This window comes from Rhipicephalus sanguineus, chromosome 11 (genome assembly GCF_013339695.2).
Source record: "Rhipicephalus sanguineus isolate Rsan-2018 chromosome 11, BIME_Rsan_1.4, whole genome shotgun sequence".
Classification (NCBI taxonomy): domain Eukaryota; kingdom Metazoa; phylum Arthropoda; class Arachnida; order Ixodida; family Ixodidae; genus Rhipicephalus; species Rhipicephalus sanguineus.
In genome coordinates this window covers 43565866-43589070 of record NC_051186.1, presented here as the reverse complement: position 1 = coordinate 43589070, position 23205 = coordinate 43565866, and the positions used below count along the sequence as shown (strand labels likewise).

The window sequence follows — 23205 nt, the reverse complement described above, 5'->3', positions numbered from 1 at the left end:
GTTTCTTGATTAGCGTTGATAGGTGCTATTGGATCCCCTCCATTGCTGCTTTGAGTTTCCAAAAAGCGGCCGCAGGTAAATTTAGCGGAGTAATTAAACCTGAATAATCCGGCCTAATAGCAATTGTCATTAATGACAGGGACTTTTCTGCCGTTTTATTTACATTACTTCTTGTCTCTTTAACGGAGTTGCTGGCTTCAGGGCGTTTTGGGAGCCGTAGAAAAGCCGCGAATACCGCTACCGCATTCCCGCCCACATGCGCGGCCATCGCTTCAGCGCCTGGCAACAATGTGGCGCGTGGTTCTGGGTGCCGCCATCGCCGTACCGATTTTGTACCGGTCAGTAGTGAGCGGCAATTTGTGTGTCGATTTACTTCATAGGTCTTTTCTTGTCACTGTCGCCCACACATTGAGGAGTGTCAGAGACACCCTCATCTGTCGAATAATGCAGCTCTTGCAGCCGACAACCGCGTTCGCGCGTGCTTACGATCTGTCGCGGTGTTTGTTGTGTCGCAAGCTGCGAATGGCAGCTGCCGGTCAAGTGACCGTAGCGATGTCGCAACACCACGCTTCTAGTAAACAGTTGTCGCTTTGGGAAGGCGGTCTCTCTAAAACACGATCCACGGAATGCGCGACTGTTGCAGCGTACGTAAACGTTCACAATTTCTCGGTTTGTAGGTCTTTCGTGACTCATCGGATCATGGAAGGAGCGACGATTCACTCTCTTCAGACCGATCCCAAAGTTGTCGCGGAGAGAGGTGAGAGTTATTTCATGTGCTTACGCGAATGGCTTGCGTAAACAACATGCAAATGTCCGGGCTTCCTGCGTACTTTTCGTAGTCACACACAGCCTTCGAAGTAGCGAAATGGTCTGTGTGTGTTATCGAGTTCCGACAACGCCCTGCGTTCGTGGTTTCGGATATCTATCGGATGTTGTACAGAACGCTTGCAAGAATTCGCGATCAGATGCGATGGCCTCCATGAATAGAAACAAAGGTTGACGACCTTAGGGCCGAGCGATAAAAAAACATTGTTGATCGCCCGCCGTCTTTAAAACGGTTGTTTTCAAAACTCGTTGGGCGTCTGAGCGCCAACATGCTTCGGGTTGTGTTTCAGCTAACTTGCGCCTAGTATTAAAAAAGAAAGGACATGCGCTACGCGTGTCAAATTGTCCCAGTATTGTTCTGAGCCGTCACGCCATATCTTTTTTTTTGCCAGGTAATTAACGAAGATTGTTTAATTATCTTTTTAATCAATATCTCTAAGGAAAAATTTTCGATGCAAGAGTTGTAACACCTGTTCTGTAAAGTCAGGATATTTCATCCATGCCAACTGTCAATTCAATAAGCTGGGTAATTAGCAAAGATTGCTTAATTTACCTTTAAAGTAGTAACTCTAATGAAAAATATTCAATAGAACAGTTCTAATGTTTATTCAGCAGCGTAGGTTATTTCATCTGTGCTAAGATAGCTGCTCTGTTTAGTTTTTTTTTCCCAGCTTTTCTTTAGAGTGCGCGAAATTAGAAAGTATACTTGGTGCAAGTTAGCTGAAACACCCTGTATAGTGACGTTCAACTTGAGTGCCTAAACTGTTTGACATTGTTGTTCACTTCATATTTCATGTGGTCATAATCACACCCTTACTGCAGTCTTATCCAGTATCGGTGCCTGTAACTGAATGTGTGCGCGCGTTAACGATCCTACTTCACAGTTCCGGAGCGTCGCGGAACGCATTGTACAGGTCGTTATTGCCATTGACCATTTATAATGTGTAGCAGCTGACACCTATGTTGAGTTGTCTTTTTTTTTAGTAAATTACTGAGGTGCTATAAAAAGTGTGTTACCGGTGTAGGAGGTTTAAAACACAAAAATAAAATAGACCAGTGGTGACGCCTCCTTGTAGTTTTCACACCGGCTTGTTGTGACGTCATACAGTGTGACGGCACCTTTTAATGAGTGTCTAATGAATTTTGTAAATTTACAAATTTGGACTAAATTTCGTTCTGAAAGAGCTCATAAATAAAGTTCTCAAGTTTCCAGAATTTTCTTCTAGCCGAAAACACGACCAGTAACGAAAAAAAGTGAAAAATTGCTTTGAAATCTGTGACGTCACGTTGAGACACTGGCGCCGACGTAATGCAACATCGGCCTGCGTATTATTCCTCTCGTAATAAACATGTTATCACACGAAACTAATCGATAGTTTTACTGGTGCTCCGTTTTTCCTTGATTTGTTGATTCTATGTAATAGGTCTTCTGTGTAATAGATTTAAATGTATGAAGTACCGAGTATTTATTTCACGCTCGCCCTTGGCACATTCTACTCTTCTTATTTACAGAGAAGTTCCTGTCTCTCCCGCTGGCCGAGAAGAGGGCGTCGTACAAGTGTGGCAGCAAGTTCATCATCATCGAAGACGTCGATGACTGGCCAGCGTACAGCGCTGCTAAAAAAATCTCGGGAGCTGGTATGAAGATTATTTTCATAAATTTCTTTCCCTTTCTTTTTGTCACGCACTCGTGCTGCTCATAGTCACAGTAAATGCACAGAGAAAGAGGACTATCAAACTTCCTTAAATTTGCGAAAAACAAACGGCTTACTTACTCTTTGCAGTAGCTCATTGGCTGTGGCATTCTTCAGCCGGGCAAAAGGTTGTAGGTTTGATCCCCGGAAAAGGCAGCCGCTTCCGAACGAGGTTGGTATGACACATATGTCGAACCAAGATTTATGTGCATGCTTAAAGGGACACTAAAGAGAAACAATGAATTGGTTTAGATTGATAAAGTGTGCTCGGAGAACTCTTGTGTAGTTCATTTCACCGCCATAGGTTTATTATTACAGGAGAAAACCAAGTTCAAAGTTTCATTTTTAAATTTCGTGCCAAAGTTTGCAGTTCGTGACGTAAAAGATTTCAAAGAGCATTTAACGTATTTTGGCGCCACTGGCTCGACGAAATTTCCACAAACTCGTTATGTCAAGTCTCTGGCCCCCTCAGAGGACATTGTATTTCGATTTAATCGATTAGGAACTACGTAGGCCCAGGCAGGCGCCGTCAAAAATATGTGACGTCACTGCAAATGGTGCGGGAATTCCAAGGTGGCGTCGCTACCTGTATTTTCGTTTTGCGCGTCTTCTCGCAACAAGCGGGGTGTTTTTGGTATCGTTGAAGACTACTTTACTAATGCGAGAAAAATCGTTTTGCTCTTTAGTGTCCCTTTAAGAACTCAAGACAGTCCAAATTTGTCTGAAGCTTTCCACTGAGCCGTTTGTTTTAACACTTGTGTTGGTTCGAGATGTTAAGAGTACCATAAAATCTCGAGGAAGCGCCCCTCCTATGGGGTAAGATAATCCGACAAGATTTGGGGAGGGGCCCTTGCTCGGTTGTGGATCAAAATTCAAGGTGCTGGCGGAACAGCCGCTAAGAATCAAGAATGCACACTCATGCTTCTAATGAAATGCTTTATTCAATACACACTCATTAAATGTTTTTATTCGCCCTCGACGGGTGAATAAAAACAATGAAAATGCCGGGAGGGAAGGGAGGCAGGGGGGGCGCTTGTGCGGTCATCGGTGCATATTTCAAATCTCCCAAATAAGGAGGTGGGGCACTTGCTCAGGTAGGGGCAGCAAAACTTCTTTGCAGACTAGTTGGTTTATACTTGTAAACTCGACTTACTGCGCAACCAGCAGGAAAGAAGAAGGGAGGATCTGCTGCACGTGGCGGAAAACTGCAATGCTGCGCTACCTACCGTCACACGGCTTGGTGTTGAGGCTATCGGCTGTGGCCTCCGGGATTAAATCCTGCAACGCGCCGTTGCCAGAGCTAGTCACAGAGGCCGCGGCTGATCCCCTCGACACCATGCTGCGTGACGATAGGTGGTGCAGCAATGAAGTTTTCCGCTGCTTCGCCACGTGCTGCAGGTCCCGCAAGCTCTTGGAGCTCACTCCAAATTCGATTTGAGTTTATTGAGCAGTAATTCTGGAACTCTGCCTTGGGGTTTTGGTTTATCTGCTTATTGGCCCCTTTTCGTGTTTTACATGAACAAAGGAACTCTGCTAATTGCACGCACACTTGGGCCCCCTTGAAGCTCCATCTTAAGTCCCATCATTTCATCCGAGTCAACCAAACAGCAGTTTTTTGGCCGAGTTTAACAGTTTCGTTTTGTTCGTTGATTGGCCGCTTGCTGTGTCCTCACAGGCTCCGGAAAATACAAGGTCCGCCCCGACCTCAACTCCAAGGTTTCCATCTTCGTCGGGGACATCACGGCACTGGAAATCGACGCCATCGTGAATGCCGCAAACAACCGTCTCCTTGGAGGGGGCGGCGGTAAGTTCGTCTACATTCTAAGACATGCTTCAACGTTGCAGTGGTGACATCATATAATTAACTTGTGTGATACTTAAATGTTGCTTTTGTTTTCTCTTTATAAATGAAGGTTGGAGCGTTGTAAGCACTAGCAAACACATTAAAGGGCCCATGACACCCAATTTTCGATCGAAATCAGTGTTAGGTGGGTTAATCCTTCTGCATTCGCAAACAAGCTGTCGAAATTTTAGTGCATTTGGTCGGGCGCTTAATTTTATAATTGAATATTTTTATTAACATGCGAGCGGCCTGAGAGACGGGCAACATTGGCGCACTCGCGAGCCGTGACGTGACAAGCTGCTTGCTTTGCAAGGGTCTGTATTCTGGCGAACGATTTTGTTCCTCGTCAGCTGCGTGTGCAATTTAGCTGTTTCAGCTTTCTTCAGCTTGGCATTGGGATTGAACGATTTACAGTGGGTGAAATTTTGGTAGAAGACGACGGCTCCGCTCCATGCAGCACATGACGTCACACATGCCATGGCAAAATGGTGGTCGCCAGCGGTGGGCTTGGCTTATAGCCGGCGACTTCTAGGGCTCATTTTGCGCTGAAATATTCTTTTACAGTCCATTTTTCGTATATGTACAGACACAATAGACCCTCTACTTCTATTGTTCGCTGAAAACCGCAAATTGTTGGGTGGCCGTGTCATGGCTCCTCTAACAACTGTCGGGCAATGCTGGATAATTTATTACTTTATTACCTTCTTTTTTCTTTCTTTCTTGATAGCCAGTTTTGACGGGCAGGAAGAAGTGTGCGCATCACCGCGCCTTGTTACATTTTCCCGCTACGTTCCTATGACCACTGTGGTGTTTTCCATGCAAGTGTACTTAGAGGAGAGGAGGGAGCAGCTGTGGGTAGCTACAGTGGGGGAGAGGTCATGCAGGGGCAGGCAGTGGTGTCACGGATGAAACTAGCGAAACAATCTGCTTTCTGGTGCTTGCCATGCGAGAAACAATCTGTGCGGCCAGTCAGATAGTTTTCTTGGTCTTTTAACAGCGAAGCTGTTGTAGCTCACTGTTGTTTGTGCGGTGTCACCAGAAAATTCCTCAAGTGGTTATACGCCACAAGAAATGGGCAAGTCCCACTATCCGTGTACAGCAGGTGCGAGTGTTAAACGAACACATGAAAGAGAGAAAGTGATAAAAATAAAGAGGAAGAGAAAAATAGAGAGAAATAAAGAGAATAAAGGCAGTAAAAGATAGAAAAATAGAGAAAGAAAGAAACAGTCACAAAAAAAAAAGAGATCGAAAAATGAGAGAGCAAGAGAGCAGTAGAAAGAAAGAGAGAAATAAAGAGAAAGAAAGGGAAGAAATAGAAATAAATATAGAAAGAGTGAGAAAAAGAAATAGGTAGAGAAGGAAAGAAATAGAAAGAAACTGATACAAAAAAGAGATAAAGAGAAATAAATAAATAAAGAAAAACAAGGAAGGCCACCCAGCTGTGCTCTTCCTTCTGGCGTGTAGCGCTAAGCTGCCGTAATTTTTTCTTTTGTCAGTGCGGATCGGTACCAGTGCCGTAGCATTGTCTTGACGTTGCATCAAATGAGTTTGACAGCAACGCTGCAACTGCAAATTTGTCTGTTGCAGTGGATGGTGCCATCCACAGTGCGGCAGGGCCCAAACTGAAGGAGGAATGTGCAACGTTGAACGGTTGCCCGACCGGCGAAGCCAAGATCACCGGCGGCTACAAGCTGCCTGCCAAATGTGAGTTAGGAGCTGCACGAAGGCCCATATTCACAAACCAACCTTATTCTTATTGCTTGGTTCACTTATTGTTTTTGTACCCTTAAAGGGGCCCTCCAACACTTTTTCAGCATGGTCAGAAAACGCTGCCGATCGGTAGTCGAGGCTCCCGAGAACACGTGAGCCATTCATTATAACGCAGCACGCAGCCTGGAATCTACAATTACACTGAAACCTCGATATAACGAACACGGATATAACGAATTACCGGTTATAACGAAGTAAATGAAGAATAGTCTTACAATAGATACAGTGTTACAAATAAACGTTTATAACGAATTTTCTGATATAACGAAGTTATTTTCGTGGCAGATGTGATTTTGTTATAATGAGGTTTGAGTGTAATTCTCAAAGTCAGCTAGAAATCGTTCCCTCTTCTTTCTAGAAATGATGCCAATTACCCAAATGACCGTGCCATATAGCCATATTCACGGCCATTGACTGATTTGAGCATCTTAAGCTGCATAGTTACCATGGCTGCCATGTACCCGCATGCACGCTTGCGATCACACTGGAAGCAAGCTGCGCATTCGAAGAAAAAGAAAAATCTGAAGATCCTGATGCAAGCGTGACGTAACTTCTCTCCCTCGTGCCCTTCCTCCTTGCTTAGCTTCCAGCGCGTTCGTTGGGACGAGAGAAAAGAGAAAGCAGTTACAGCGTGCAACAAATCTCTGTAACTCCGCTCGTACTTGAAGGATTCTAAAAATTTTTGCTGCGGTCGATTAGTGAGGCAATAACCTCCTTTAGTGAAGCCATTTGATTGTTACTCGGAAAAGTGTTGCAAGTTTAATGTGCTTCATAAACATATGAAGGCAACATTCACAAACCAGCCTCAGTTATCTTTTGCCCTGCTTACTGTTTTTATGCACTTGATGCACATTAAGGCTACAGTAACGATAAGGAAAGTGACAGATAAGGATAAGGTTGGTTTGTGTATACAGGAACAAACTTCGGCATTGTGTAAACCACATAAGTTTTCGCACAGTTTTGTAGCGCAACTGTGTGGGAAAGACCACGAAATTTATCTTGAAAGAAAGCGCAAGTATCATAGTCAATATCCACCATGCTTTATTAGCCTCAGTTTATCTTGTCTGCAGCAATAAGTTCCTGAAATACAGGTATTTCGGGCCATGTACCATGTTTGTGTGTTTTTTTCTCTCAGATTTCTCTTGACAGCGAAGAGAAATAAAAATATTCATAAGATTGAATTTAATTTGTTCTTTGATCAGAATTAATATTGTGACTGAGTAGTGTACAGTTTTTTTCACAAGGGGGCCCAGAGTTGAGAAGTTACGAAATCCACAGAAAAAGTGTTTTTTCGTGCCAAAACATTTTTTGTTTCTTATTTAGGCAAACAGTCTTTTATTGTTTTTTTACAAAAATAATTTCGAAATCATTGTTGTGGGTCCAAAACCTGGGCCTAGAGTAAATTTAATCAAAATCGGGAACCGTGGGATGGAATCCCAGCCGTTGCGGCTGCATTTCAATGGAGGCGAAATGCTAGAAGCCTTAGATATACTTAGATTTAGATGTACTTACATTAACATGCACGTTAAAGGGACACTAAAGGCAAATATAAGTCAACATTAATTGTTGAAATAGCGGTCCAGAAACCTCGTAGTGCTACTTTTGTGTCAAGGAAGTGCTTATTTTTTAAAATAAAATCCCGTTTTAGTGGTCCGCATCGCGTTAGCGCACTTCAAATCACCCGCCTGAAAGCGGTCTTTCTCACGTCACTGTTGCCGTGCCTAACGTTGCCCGCATTTACTACGCGGCGGCGTGCACTGACGGCGTGCACCATTCGGGCATCCGACAACATCACATGCATGCTGCATTTTGTCGAACTTTTTGTCAGAGCAACTTTCACGAGTGCGCAAAACGCACGTGGCAGTACGCGATACCGAAACGACCACTGAGACGCGACCGCATGAGCGAAGCGGGGCGCCGGGCGAAGCGCAGTTGGTGAAAATGGAACCTTAGAACCACGCGCGCTGTTTCTCATGGCAACGCCAAAGAGGTTCTTGTTTCCATGAATCAAACACAAACAAACAAGCAGCATTTTACTACGTCTCTTAAGGCATGGAAGGTTCTTTTTTTATTGCAGCTAGTTTGATTACGAGTGATTAATTGTAGTCGGACTCTCTCGCATCATCGGGATCATTTCCAAAATGTCCCGCTCGTGGCGCTCATCGTGTGATACATTTAGCTTAATTTCTCGGTAAGTAGGGCACTGCTTTTGATAATACAGTAAAAGCTCGTTAATTCGGATTTCATGGGACCGGAAAAAATGTCCGAATTAACCGAATGCCGAATTAACGAATGAACAGGAAAAACAACATTAAAATCAAGCTGGAGAAGCATACCTTTATTTGCTGAAGTATTTTGTAATGGTCGTCTGCGTTTTCACGCAGATTCCGGCTTACATTACAATTTTTCTTAACTTTTCCAAATGGCCAACAGCACGCAAACTGTTGGAAGTGCTCAGGCAAATGCCCTCTAATATCAAAAGCGCCTCCGAGACTTCCCGTGAGGTGCGATGAGGTCGCGACATCATTAATAATTTCTTGATCGGGCAGGAGACCAGTCGTGGCGACACAATCATCAATTGCGATGTAGTCCTGAAGGGTCATATCTGTGGGAAGGACAGCATCGAAGGTCGGGCAGTCACCGTCGGTGGACTCGGCTGACACCTCGTCGATGCCACCATCGGCTACTGCCGCATGCTCGGGCCTCACATGTAAACACGGTCACAACGGGAAAAAACAAGAATTCCGCAATATGCCACCATATCCGCAAGAAGAGACGCTGCCGACACAACACAAGGGAAAATGGCGTCGGAGGCGCAGTGGAGCGAAGAAAGAAGACGCCGACGTTCGGTGACGCTGCGATCGGCCCCATTAGTTGATGACGATGGCGATATCACTCAAGTTTCGGTTTCGCCCCAGTGGTGCCAGCGCTGCTTTACCACACATTTGTGTAGCGGCAGCTGTCAGAATTTGTCCGAATTAAGCGGTGCGGAGCCCAATTCTGACGAATTAACGAAGGTTTGGTCCCATAGATTAACATGCACTTTGGCCGGGACCAATAGAGCCGTCCGAATTATCCGAATTTCCGAATTAACGGGTGTCGAATTAACGAGCTTTTACTGTATTACCGTTTTAGACGTTCTCATACATTGAGCTTTCATTCTGACATAAATTGTTATTTGCCTTTAGTGTCCCTTTAAAGAACACCGGGCGGTCGAAATTTCCAGAGCCCTCCACTACAGTGTCCCTCGTAATCATATCATGGTTTTGGGATGCAAAACCCCTACAATTATTGTCATATATTAATCAAAATCAGGAGTGGTGACCGGTACCTCGAGTTTGTTCTTATCGGGATTTTCCCAGTATAGCTTCGCGTATTATTATTATTTTTTTTTTTGTTGTTGTTGTTATAAGTGACGAATACTCATGCAAGTAGAAAACGAAGATGATTGTGGTTGTTGGTGTTCATGCTCACTGTGCTTGACAGCTGACTGCTTTGCCCATTACTCTTTATTCCATAAACACCTGCTGCAACTACACCATTCAGTGCATACCCTTGTCACGTAGTCGTGTCAGTGAACCATGATCATTATTGTTACTTTGTTCTTCTTCTATTAGATGTCATTCACACTGTCGGTCCAGTCGGTGAGAATGAGGCCAAGCTGCACAGCTGCTACCTGACCTGCCTCGAGACCCTCAAGGCCCATAAGCTGCGCACAGTGGTGAGGACACGTAGTGGCGCTCGCAGTTTCTTCTCCGAAGCTGTGTCTTCATGATCATCACACTAGCATCATCTGAAGGTCAACTGCTGCAAAATTCTCACTTTTGCTAGATTGATTGTAAATTAGCAGTATAATATATTACTAACGTAGCCCACCTAACTTGCTCTTGCAAGCTGTTAAGATAAAATGAAAAGCCTTTATGTCTGAACTGAACGTTCACCAAAGGCAGTGAACCTCATGCAAGGAAAGCACCCTTGAGTAGGCTTGTGCGAATAGTAAATTTTAGGTTCGAAGCGAATTCGAGCGAATAGTGATTTTGGTCGAATAATTTCGAATCGAATTTTTTTTTTTAACAACATTTTTTAAAAATTGTAACAAGGGATGTGCAAATGTCATTCTTTTTGGTTCAAAGGAAGTGGAAGCAACTTTGAATAGTAGTAGCAGGATTTGACTTTCGCTAGAATGCAAATAATAAGCTGTAAAATATGTTGCGTTTTAAAATTTACTATACTTGGAGCATATAAACCGGTATAACAAGTTTTTAAACTTAAAAAAATGATGAATCGATATGAGGGTAATATCTTCATTTAACCTTGAAGTGGGGCTTCGCGGCAGTGCTGATTTTTCCTGGAAAGGTGTATTCACGGTATAGCACTCCTCCACTGCAGTGAAACTACCTTTACAGAAGGTTACAAGCGGAATGTGGATTTTCCTGGAAAGGTGTATTCACGGTATAGCACCCTCCACTGCAGCGAAACCACCTTTACAGGGGGGTTATAAGCGGACTAATATACACCTATTCGTTCATTTCGAATACTTTGAAATTTTCAATAATTCGAAGCGAATTCGAATACTGTATTAATCGTTCGACTATTCGAAGTGCTCGAATATTCACACAAGCCTACTCTTGAGCATTCCTAGGGATGCCAGTCTCATTAAGGTGTGTCGCCACCTTCTCAAAATCTGTTTTTAGATTTTGACCCGATTGCTTTGCATCTGCCTTAAGGAGGAGAGTTTAAAAAGGCTTGTTAGGTGTGTTGTCCGCTGCGGTGGTGTAGCGGTTGCGTTGCTCGGCTGATGACCCGAAGGTCGCGGGTTCAGTCCCAGCTGCAGTGGTCCATTTCGATGTAGGAGAAATGCTAGAGGCCCGTGTACTTAGTTTAAGAACACCAGATGGTCAAAATTTCCGGAGCCATCCACTACAGCGTCCCTGATAATCATATCAGAGTTTTCGCATGGATATTATTATTATTGTTAGGTGTGTTGAATAAAAAAAATGGAAATTATTTATTAAATAGCTACCAAAGTTACTCAAAATACATCCATCACACCAACAGTCATAACTGCCAATCTAACCAAACGAAATAAAAATTGCTTGGCAGCACTATAGCTGTGTATGTAGCCTGTGCAACGAACTAGGATCTTTGCACTGTGATCAATATTATGTGTAATATAGCCCAAAAACAAAAAATGTTGTCATTTCAGGAGCTTGCACTTCATTTGAAATCTTATATAACATCAAAACCTATTCATCATTTTATGTTATCCTAGTTCATTGCACAGGCTAATGTTTAAGCAAGTAGCATGAAAAGTTTCATGGAAAAATATGGATTTGTTCAAAAGTTACGAGCTTTTGCACAACGAAAAAGAGCCGAAAATAAGGTTTTGAGAAAAACAAGAATTAAGTTTTCCAAACTTGTCACTGTCGGTTGAAGGGCAGTTACGAAAAAGACCACAACTTTTGCACAGATTTGGATAGATGTCTGCACCACAATTTTAATTGTACATTCTTAGAATGTCAAAAAAAAAATTATCTTTTTTTTTTTAAGTGATGAAAGGGCAGCAGCATACCTTAAAGTACTTTAATGAAAAGTACCGCTTGTAGCTCATACTGCTCGTAGCCACACTAGCCCGCTCGTAGCCACACTCGCCTCGCCACACTGCTCGTAGCCACACTCGCCATCATGGCTACGAGCAGTGCTAACTAAAACTCCCAGGGTTTGCATGCACATAAATACCCGATAAATTGGACGAGAGCGACCGCTGCCGTAGCTCAATTGGTAGAGCATCGGGCGCATTATCCAAAGGTTGCAGGTTCGGTCCCTGCCAGCAGCAAGTTGTCTCTTCGTCCAGTTTACTTTCGTCACATCTATACCACAATTACTACAATACACTTAAAACAGTACAATTAACGTCCCCTATGCCTTCCTTGACTTTATTATCTGCTGCTTTTCATTAAGGTTGTGTCAAACAAAGAAACAAGCTCTTGAGATTCCATTCTTTCATTCATTTAAAGTACTTTAGTTCGTTGGGCCTTGCGGCGTGCTTTTTGTATGTTCTGTATATCTGTTAGTCTTTCAACTACAATCTTCGTCATGCTCATATAGAGTAGCACGCTTTCTGTGCCACCAGGAAAACCTCTGCAGTACTCATTCGAGAACATCTTCTGCCCTCTCTTTCTGCATGCTGTCACTCAGGAAATCTTGGCAAAGCCATGAGGCTGGTGCATTTGCATAATTTGTTTGTCAGAAATCTCTAAACAGTGCCTAAGTTGAAGTTTATTATGACATCATAAAGATACTGATGACATAGTACATAAACGTTACAGAAGGAGGTCCCAAGGTGAAAACCTGTTAGGGGGGCTCCTCCTATCGATATTGTGCAGATTAATGCAGGGCAGGGGAATCGAAAAGCAAGCTGGCGAACAATTGGGAACATGATAGAAAGCACAGTGGAGCGTACAAACAAGTAAAATGAATGAACAACAGTACCACAGTAAGTACATTTTAAATATGCTGCTACAACAGCAGAAAGCATAATTTGTAATATACAATAAAGCTAATGAATCTGGATTCTTGATTAGGGAAGTAGCAACATTTGACTTGGTAATCTTGGATATTGACAACTTCTACAGGAAGGTGTAGAACATTTCACACAATGCATGAAATAGTTACGTAAACACTAGAAAACCAAGGCACACAAAGGAATGTAAAAAGGGTTGGTGATATACTATCAAAAGTTAGCTTACAAGTTGGTATAAATGTTTCTTTAAATGTACTTTAAGTGTTGTTAGTTTTAGGCAAGTGTCAATGAACGAACGTAGTGAGTACAGGTGACGTGTGAACCTTTTGTTTAGAGGTTATGATGCAAGCGCTAGCTGTTGTACTGCTCCAAGTTATAAAAAATACTTTTTTTTTTGCGGCTACATAACTTGCTCCAAGTACTAAACTTGCTGGACTACCATAGGTCAAATGATTATAGTCATGAACAGTGTGATGCAGTGCCACTTAGCCATTGCTTGTGGATCTGTTAATGAAGCATGAGGCAACAGTCTCAAAGCTGTCATGAGGAATTTCAATGCAAGCATCTGAGATGTACAGAAACACCCATCAAGATAACTTCTCTTTGATGAGACTGGAAGGACCTTCTGGACGAAGCAGCAGTCATCCGCAATTTTGCGTGCTTGAAAAATGCCATCCAGGAAGCAGGCTCAGCCATGTACTAATCAATACCTTCATCGATACCGCAATTTTTATATCGCCCACCCCTAATGTAAACTTCCATGCGGGACATTTGAAGATATAATGAATAGAAAAAAAATTGTGCATTTGACATTTTGACGCAGTGAACAGTCATTTTAGTTTGACTTTATTTAGCAGCTTAGCTGCTAAGCTGTGGTCCTGCTAAACCCAGGGTGCATACAGGTCCTTGAAAACCTCGAAGACCCTTGAACTTGAAAAGGACATTTTGAAGGCCCCTTCAAGCCCTAGAATTTTTTTACTGTCCTTGGAAACCCTCGAATTTCATGAGCAGTGCAATCTGAAGTAGACAATGCAACCTGCTTTCTGCAGTAAATTAGCGTCTATTCGGCAAAGTTGACATATCAGAAACAATACATTGGCATGAGTGCGCAAAGCATTCCGTTTTGCCGAAGTTGCGTGGAAAAAAAAAAAACGCAGAGGACGCGTACCGCGGCAACCTCCCTGTTTTGACCCTGCTTTCTAGATGCCTTGGCGTATCGTTCATTTCACTTCCCCCACATTGGTCTGTCTTGTCTTGCTTTCTCTCTGTCCTGACCTGACTTGCCTCGTCGTGACTTCAATCGGTCTTCTGCATTTATGCTTCTTTTTTCCCAACCAAGCGAGCGGCGCACAATGTTAGTGCACACGATTGACATGAAGCCCAGCTAATACTAGAGAAGTCTCAACAGCCGTTCTGTATATTTGTTGTGTGTTGTGAACACTTTAGATGTGGTCAGGGCAGGGGCGTAGCCAGAAATTTTTTTCGGGGGGGGTTCAACCATACTTTATGTATGTTCGTGCGTGCGTTTGTATGTGTGTGTGCCTATATACGCAAGCAAAATTGAAAATTTCGGGGGGGGGTTTGAACCCCCCCCAACCCCCCCCTTGGCTACGCCCCTGGATCAGGGCTACACATGTCATCTGGGCTACACATTTCTGCAGTATAAAAGAACAGCGATGTGGGCGAGTTGGTTAACGTACATTTTCGAGAGTTTGCAGCACAAGCACACGAGTGCTGAAAAAAAAGGCAACACGGTGAAGTAAGGAAGGCAAAGAGCGCTCGTGTGCTTCCCTCTTTGCCTTCCTTACTTCACGGTGTCGCCTTTCTTTCAGCACTCATGAGTTTGCACTGCAAACTTGTGAAAAAACTTAATCAGAACTTATGTTATAAGTGCAATAAAGTTAGCCATAATTTTGAGATATGGTCGCAGTTTAAGAAAAATCCTCCTTTGGACGCCCTTTTTTTAGTCGTTGAAAAAAACCTCTGATAGTGCCTTGAAAGTCCTTGAATATCCTTGAAAATTCATCATTCATGAAACCTGTATGAACCCTGTAAACCCAAGCACATGGGCTCTCTGTACTACATGGGTTCAGGGACATGAGTTCGAACCGCAGTGGCCAATTTTAGTGACATTGAAACACAGAAGAATGTACTTACCCAGCTTGAGGTGCACAGTAAAGAACCCCAGGTGGCGAGGATTAATGCGAGGTCTTCCACTAAGTCGTGCCTCGCAATCATGACATGGTTTTGGCACATCAGGAAACCCCAGAATGAAATTTTTTTTAGCCAAGCAAAGGTCGTGATAACCTTTCAAAAGGAGGGAATGAGCTCATGAAATCCAAAGTCACTCGGTAAACATTCATGTGATATTCCGCAGAATCATTTGCACATTTAGGGAATCTTAGGTTTAAAACTGATGATATTCTTGCTATACTCGCGGACAATTTTTCTTGGCAATGAAGGGAAAGCTACGGGGACGGAGCATCTGCACATGTACTGCTACGCGAAGTAGTCCGGTTTGGCACGCGTCTCGTAACGCCGTGGAAAGTGATGGCTAGCGTTGCATTTCGACGCAAACGCTGCTTAGCGTCTAACGTACGGGTAAAAGGCGAGACTTTTTCACGCATGCAAAAATGCAAAGTGACCACGTATAAAATAAAATAAATGCAAATATCTTGCTTATGTGCGCTGCGTTCCGTCTCAAAAAGCTGCATGTAGAAAATGAAGGAGTATTTTATATATCTCACGCAGAAAATACGGATGCAATTGTGGGACTACATTCATTAGCCGTAGGATACGTGCATTGTGGCTCTGTAGCCTTCGCTTCATTGCCAAGAAAAGTTGTCCGCGAGTATAAATGAGTGCACTGATGAGATGCGGAATCATTCGCACCTTTAGGGAATCTTAGGTTTAATATTGATGATGTTCTTGCTAAACACAAGTGTGCTGATGAGATGCGGGTGTGCATCGGCATGTGTTGTCACTCGGTCGGTTTAAAAATTGTTTCTCAGTTTTCTTTTTCTTCCTTTCTTTTAGGCATTTCCTTGCATCTCAACCGGCGTCTACGGTAAGAGCATTGATGAAATGCACAAGTCTTAAATCGCTTTAATTGACTGGTCACAAAAATCCAGCAGTTACCATTCAAGACAGGCATAACATCGTTCTGTCACATCGATTGGTTTCAGGTTATCCGAATGAGAAGGCAGCCCACGTGGCACTGTCCACGGCACGCGAGTGGCTCGAGGCTGACGAAAACGCGCACAAGGTATGTATTTGCTGCCATAATGTGTCCTCATAAGTTGAAAGTCCAATATATGGGTGCAGTTTAAATTTTGTAAACTTGACACTTGTTAAAGGGGTCGTGAACCACTTTTTCAAGTAATGATCTAATGACCTCAGTATCGCAGTATACTGCCTCCCAAATCGATTGCCGCAAAAATTTCTCGAATCCGTCAAGAATGAGCGGAGTTACGGGGTTTGGGCGCACGCTCTCAGCGCTTTCTCTCTTTTCTCGTGCCGACGAGCGCACTGGAAGCTACACAGGGAGGGATGGCACGGGGGAAAGAAGTTACGTCAGCGTGCGTCATGAAACGCGATCGCTCTCCCGCTGTGATTCGCGTGCGCGAGCGTGGCTACCGTGTACTGAGGAGTGCGGCGCCGGCAAGTGGCAGCACCCCGTGGCAAGAAGCGCATCTGATCTGAACGCCGCTCTCGATTTACGTCGGCTATCGGCCAATGAGGATGCTATGTCTTTTGCGACGCTGCGATGCAGATTGCGACGTCAACGTGCAGACGCCCCGCCCACCGACGAGAGTGAGAACCGGCCTCTGTTTGAAAAGAGGGCGCCTGAGAAAACAGCAACTTTGCGTTCCACTTGTAGCCTTTACACGGCGCGCACGACTGCAATATTTGGCTGAGCAGTTCATAGCCGTGTCAGCTTTCCGCAGGATGTGTTTTTTCAACAAGCCCAAGGGTGCTTCATGACCCCTTTAAAGGGCTCCACACCAAGTTTGGCCATCACAAACAGACGAGTGCACAGCGTAGATTGCCCAGTGGCTATCGTGTCTTCAGAGTATGAAGTCTCCGCACGGCACGAAAATGGTCAAAATTCTAAAAAATAAGGTGGTAGTGCGGCCTTCCTTTCAAGGGCCTATTCAGCGCATAAAGTTTGTGCTGGTTTGTGATAGCTTACCTTGGAAATCAATGCTAGAGACGGGTAGACGGGACGGGTGCTAGGCATCAACTCCTTTTGATGCCTAGCACTCATCCTGGCTATGTCTCTTTTTTTTGTGTTAGTGTTCTATTGTGTTTATTATCCTTTTCATTGCCAAAAGAAAAGAAGAGAGACGTGCTAGAATTACCGAAAATAAATTTTTGCTCAATTTGTGGAGCTTTTTTTTTTCGGAATAAAGCGGTACCATTCTTTCAATTCAGTGGGGTTCCTTTATTTCACTAATCGCGCAAAAAAAAAAGATAACTCAAAGCTGGCTTCACCGCATGGGAATACAATGACAAATGGCAATAAAATGAAAGCCGAGACACAAATGGCCCAACGTGGACAAGTGTGGTCATGTAGCGTCGAGAAACCGGAAACTATGACAAGTATAGTCTCCATTGGCTCCATGTGGGACCAATTTTTGTTGATGACAAGTGTAGTGGTCATCGGTCATTTTGTTACAAAATCTCATGACGACTATACTCGTCAGTGGCAGCGAAAGGGTTAAAGCCTTCTAAGGTCAACTTTCAAGAGAGCTGCACTTGGATAGAGAGAACGAAAAGTGACACATACTCATGCCTTTATAATAGGTGCTCTCTGGAATGTTGCTGACCGTGGCATGAAAAATCTTTTTACAGGGGGTGCCGCTTGAGCCAACGCTTCGACAAGTGGTCTTGTCTTCTCCGATGCAGCCGCTCTCTTGAAGAAGACGAGGCCACTTGTCGAAGCATTGGCTCAAGCAACCCACCCCTTGTTCAAGATTATTAATCTCTTCCAGCTTCCATCTTTCCTTAACTACTTCTTTATTTGTGTGGTCATGGTCATGGCTTGCTTTAAGTGCATAGCACTTTAGGGGTCCGGCTTGTCGTCCATCCATAGATCTCGTGGTGTGATCATGCTCATAATTGAGTGGCCAATACAGGCCCAAGACAAGGCTAGCAATGCTCAAAATTGGGTTAAAATAAACGAACAAGGTATAAAATAATGTAACTAACAAAAATAACCAAGAAGTAATAGCAATAATGAACTTAAAATCCCTAAAAACTCTTTGGAAACATGCGGCTGACACCCGCGCCACGCAAGAGAGGGCGCCACCGTCTCGCCAGGCACGCAATTGCTCCTCCTACCGCCGGTGTCACGAACTCCTGTGAGAGATCATTCATAGGCCGAGACTAACAACAGCGCAGTGGGAACCGCTGGGTGCCCCCTGCTACCCGCTTCCTCAGGTTTCACAGTAGTGGAGCTGCACTTAGTGCAGGATTTAGAACTGCACCAATCGCTACACAAGAACCACACTAGCGCTGGATTTGAACTACATTTAGCACTAGATGTGAACGACATTATCGCTGGACTTTTGTTTCATCCAATGTGACGTGCGCAGTGCTGCCACTAGAAATGCACCGCGAAGCAAAATAGAAAGAAAAGGGGAAAAAAAAGGAGGCGGGGCTTGTCATCTGATCAAGATGCGCTCCCTTGCCTTTGGCACTTGGGAGAATGCGGGCAAGAGGGAAAGATATGCTGATTGCAGACGCTAGCTAAATAAATGGCTGGGGGTACAGTGCCTGCTTTGGCATTGAAGCTGTCCTCCTGAAGGTGTGGCAACAGGACAGTCTGGTTTCTTCTACTTTGTCCAATAATGGAATCTATCCGAAAAAAAAAATGTTTCACTCAGACACTCCCTATATGGCAGCTTAGGACGTCATTCCTGTTTTGTAAGCAATATATATGCAATGGGGCCTGGTAACGATTCCTTTATAGCATAAGTATTGGAGTGTATCAAGATTGCACCAACTCTCCGAGCCAATAAAAGTGTATCTGGGGTGTCTTTCTTCCACACAACAATAATCTGTCATCTGTCTTGCATGCTTTTCTAGTGTTATCGCTGTGGGCCCAGTATTTCTCCATTGCAAATGGCGTGTGCCTGTCAGCGTGACACAGCAGACTTGTTAGGCAAGGAGCGAGCACACAGACTTTTGAGAAAGGGAATGCCAGGAAGCCAGGTGATGATCATTGCTGTGGGGCAGAAGCACTTCCCAAATGCACCCGTGTGGCTTAGAGTGAAGTAGCCGCACTAATCGCTGGCTTAGACTTGCAGTCTGTTGATTTCTAGGGGATCGCTGATTACAAGTCTGTGAGTCTTCAGCCATTGCAGACGCACGGCTAGCAAGGACAGTTGTAAGCTGTCATACGGCTATGCTCATTTCCTAGGCCAAACAGCCTAGGAAATGGATTGAACGATGCAGGTTGTATTGTATCTTAAAGTTTGGGCGTCGAAGTCATCGAAGGACGTCATTCGCGCCCTCCTTGCGCTACCACGTCCCGGAATTGAGGAGGCGATAGATAACAGCATAGGCCCGCGCAGGGTTTCCAATTTGGGGGCGGGGGTGGGCAGTTTCAGCGCAGCACCTCCCCTCCCCGCATTGCTTGAGTCTGAAAGAAAGCAAGCACGGATGCAAAAATGAAAGTGAAGCAAGGACACTTTTGTTGCAACGGCCTGCCTTTGGTCCCCAGCTTTCCTGGGGTAAAAGTGTGAAGTAAGCAGTTCTTAGAATTCAATATCAGGGGTCCTCGGTCCCTATTATCGTCAAAAAACCTGGATGGCCACAAGCCTGCACTTTTAACAATGACAGGATAGGTTTGACTGAGAAAAGGTATGGGGCAGACTTGGCATCCTCCTTGGGGAAGGTAAGGGTCCTGCCCCTCCCCTCCCCCCCCACACACACCATGTTTCCCTCTGAGCACACTCATGGGTAACAGCCAAGTCTGTTGGCACAATGAGCTGCCTGTATTGCCTTGGTTGCGTCGCTAAGCCGTTCTGGTGAGTATTATCAACTTGGCAGGAAAGTTGAGCAAAAATGGTGTAGAAAACAATATGTAAAACGGGAACTGACAATGGCACTGACTGAAGGGGAAGAAAAATTTGGCTTTAGTATTCACACATCGTAAAAATGATCCTACGTTTTCGCGTGTTCTGTTTGTAGCACCGTACAACTTTTGACAGTGTGGTGGCACTTCGTTGCAAATCACTTCTGCAAAATTCCACAAGGTGGCAGAAAGGTTAAGAAAGAAAAACTGACAACCAACCTTGTGGCTTCGTGCTACAAACGGGTGGTTGTCAATTTCCCATTCTTAGTGTGGTGGCATGTTGCTGCACACATAGATTCACAGGCACTTGCTACTCGTTGCACAGCGTTTCCTTGGGATTTGCGTGCCTGGCATGGTTGCACGCCATCTACTTGTTAGCCAAGTCGTGCGAGCCTCTGCCCATCCTAGACTGACTCTTCCTCGCACTTTCTTTTTTCAATTCCAGGTGGACAGAATCATCTTCTGCCTGTTTCTTGCTGTGGATGTCAGGTTGTACGAGAAGCTACTCCCCGTGTACTTTCCCCTGGAAGAGTAGAAGACTCGACGCACTACAGGCTACCGTGTTGCTTTAGGTTTTTCTCTATTTTCATGTGTGTGTAATTTCGCTCTTTCAGTGCCTGTGTATTCGGGAAGACTCGGTTAAATAAACTGCCAAGGGTGGGGATGCAGGGACGTCCCTCGGTCTTCACTACCCCTTAATTTAAAGGACCCCTGACAGCGAAATTTTTGTTTGTGATTTTTTTACTGTAATTTGTAGCTTTGTGTCTGGTAATCCCAAAATTGAATCGTAAATGCTGTAACCTATTGTATAATAAATGCCAGCGTCGTTAATTGCGACCAATTCTAGCGTTGCTTCAAAACGCCCGCCTAAAATCATAAGAAACTAGCGCCCCATCGCAGGGAGCGCCTAAGATCATGTGCGCTCAAGCTTTCATGATGTTGAAAGCGCAGTTTTCAAATCTGGACCCGATGCGCGGTGAAGATTGAAACGATGTGGGAGCTTTGGTGTAGTTAAGCCTGTTAAGAGTGTGTCCCCTCAGGAAAAAGAAAAGCATTCCTGGCGTAAACAGCCACAACCACCTTGAGAGCAGCCCGACAACATAGCGAGAGGGGCGGGAAGCAATAGCCTCGTCAGGTGCCAGTCGTGGTACTGTGTGCGTTGGGCAAATATTCTGTGACATCGACAATAATCACTTTACTTGTAGAACGTCGCACAGGGACCCTATCTACGCCGTACCAGTGGCAATGTCGCGAGGCGCTGCCAATTCAGTTGAGAGCTCATGCTCACTTTAAAACCAGATTAAAATATCTTAAAGGGGTCATGAACCACTTTTCCAAGTAATGATCTAATGACCTTAGTATCGGAGTTTACTGCCTCCCGAATCGATTGCCGCAAAAATTTCTCGAATCTGTCAAGAATCAGCTGAGTTACGGGGGTTTGGCGCACGCTCTCAGCGCTTTCTCTCTTTTCTCGTGCTGACGAGCGCACTGGAAGCTAGACAGGGAAGGATGGCACGGGGGTAAGAAGTTACGTCAGTACGCGTCATGAAACGCGATAGCTCTCCCGTTGTGATTCGCATGCGCGAGTGCGGCTACCGTGTAAAGTTAGCAGACTGAGGAGCGCGGCGCGGGCAAGTGGCGGCACCCCGTGGCAAGAAGCGCATCTCATCCGGCCATCGGCCAATAAGCATGCTATGTCTCCGCGACGTCGTGTAGACGCCCCACCCACCGACGAGAGTGAGAACCGGTCTTTGTTTGAAAAGAGGGCGCCTGAGGAAACAGCAACATCGCGCTCCGCTTGTGGCCTTTACGCGGCGTGCACGACTAATATTTTGCAGAGCAGTTCATAGCCGTGTCAGCTTTCCGCAGGTTGTGTTTTTTCAACAAGCCCAAGGGGTGCTTCATGACCCCATTAAAGGCAATGTTCGTCACTAATAACCGGTCGCAAGGGTCCACATATACAGGACAGTCAAACAACACAAACATCTCGAGGTTTCGATATTGTTATTGGGGGGGGGGGGCTTTGGAAGAAGTGGAACACGGTCTCATCTGATTTGGTGATGCTTAATGAGCATCCGTTGTGTCTACTTTGTAAAGTCGCTAAGCATATTGGACCTAGAGTTTAGGACAAGAAAAAGTGGGTACATAAGAGCAGCGGTTGAGGAGACAAGGGTTCCTGCTACTGTTTGCCCTGCAAAGAGGGTTGAAATCTGTTGAAAGAACTGATTCAAATTTTTAGTTTGTGCATTCCTCCATTCAACATGGAACCTATTTCACTGTAAGGTACCTCAGTGTAACAGGAAGAAACGGTACCTCGCTGTACGACTTAGCTTTTTCTCGCTAAATTGCATTAGTATTTTCATTGTCAAGAACGACAACATGGGCGTAGCCAGGGTGGCCCTAATTTTTAAATTTTGTGTCTGTGTATACACACACATGTACAAACACACACACAAACATATGTAGAGTAATTGAACCCGCCCCCCAGAAAAAGATTTCTGGCTACACCCCTGATAAGCAAAAATGATAAGCCACTGCGGGAAAACCCAAGATAGCACCTTCCAGGAATAAGTGATGCAAATGTGCGAGATGTAGAAGCATTCAGGCAATGCTCTTGACTGTTCGCTCTTTCTTTGATTTGCGCTTGCTCGTTGACTTTTTCGGCGTTTTATGTTACTGCAACTGCTGCTGCTTCATTTGCCTGTAACCAAAAAAAAGAAGGAAAGCTCCTGGTTAGCTCGGATGGTACAAAGCACTGGTACTGAGCAAAACACCTGCACTGGGACAAATTTTTCATCAGCTGTGAAGTTTTCATTTTTTTGGGAAAACCTGTGGGGCAAGTGCTTCTTCAGTATATTCATGCCACTCTTGACTGGATGATAGTTCTTTCTTTCCGATGTAACAGTTGGGACGTTTAGGCCTTCAGTCGCAAGATAGCCTCACGATGCTTCGAAGCGGTCTGGTAGCAGCATTTAAAGTTGTATTTGGAAGTGGGTCAACCCCACTTGACAAATTCTGTTCGGCGAAGTGGTTTTACACCACATTTTCTCTCTGTAAAGTTGCAAAAACTAAATTTGGCCATGGATTAGTATAGTTGTAGATTTCCCCACCAGTTCTATCAGTGATACCCAAGCTGATGCGTTACTGGCACCAGAGGACTTGTCGTCCTTCAACAACTCTTGACAAACGTTAACAAGACCGACGTCGTCAACGTCAACATTTGTGCCGCATAGCCATGGTGAAGCAGTGATCACAAGATTTCCCATTCTTTATGTGCCGCTGACCGTATATATGTACATGGTGCTTATGATTATTCTTTTGTTTTCTTATTCTTTTATGTGTTCTAGTTTTCCTTATTTTCATGCGTTTCTTCAATACTACTATCATATTGTTGGGGTAGCCAGCTGTAACGTTGCTTACCTTTCTGCGTTTTTTGTATATATATAATTAAAAAGAAGTCTCTTTGTTT

The 23205-nt window shown here is 44.5% G+C and overlaps 1 protein-coding gene across 2 annotated transcripts; it reads left to right on the top strand.

The window, feature by feature from the left end:
- Window positions 1–240: 240 nt before the first annotated feature.
- On the top strand, window positions 241–20567 carry LOC119375479 (macro domain-containing protein CT2219-like). 2 transcript variants are annotated; one of them, XM_037645659.2, is made up of 9 exons: window positions 241–338; window positions 678–757; window positions 2338–2463; window positions 4195–4323; window positions 5950–6066; window positions 9750–9853; window positions 15692–15722; window positions 15841–15920; window positions 20182–20567. In XM_037645659.2, the coding sequence occupies exons 1-9, from the start codon at window positions 289–291 to the stop codon at window positions 20269–20271; spliced, it is 807 nt and encodes a 268-aa protein (XP_037501587.1). In that variant the 5' UTR covers window positions 241–288; the 3' UTR covers window positions 20272–20567. The 2 variants fall into 2 exon arrangements, with proteins under 2 accessions (XP_037501587.1, XP_037501585.1); XM_037645657.2 differs by lacking the exon at window positions 241–338 and having other exon boundaries at window positions 357–757.
- Window positions 20568–23205: the final 2638 nt, after the last annotated feature.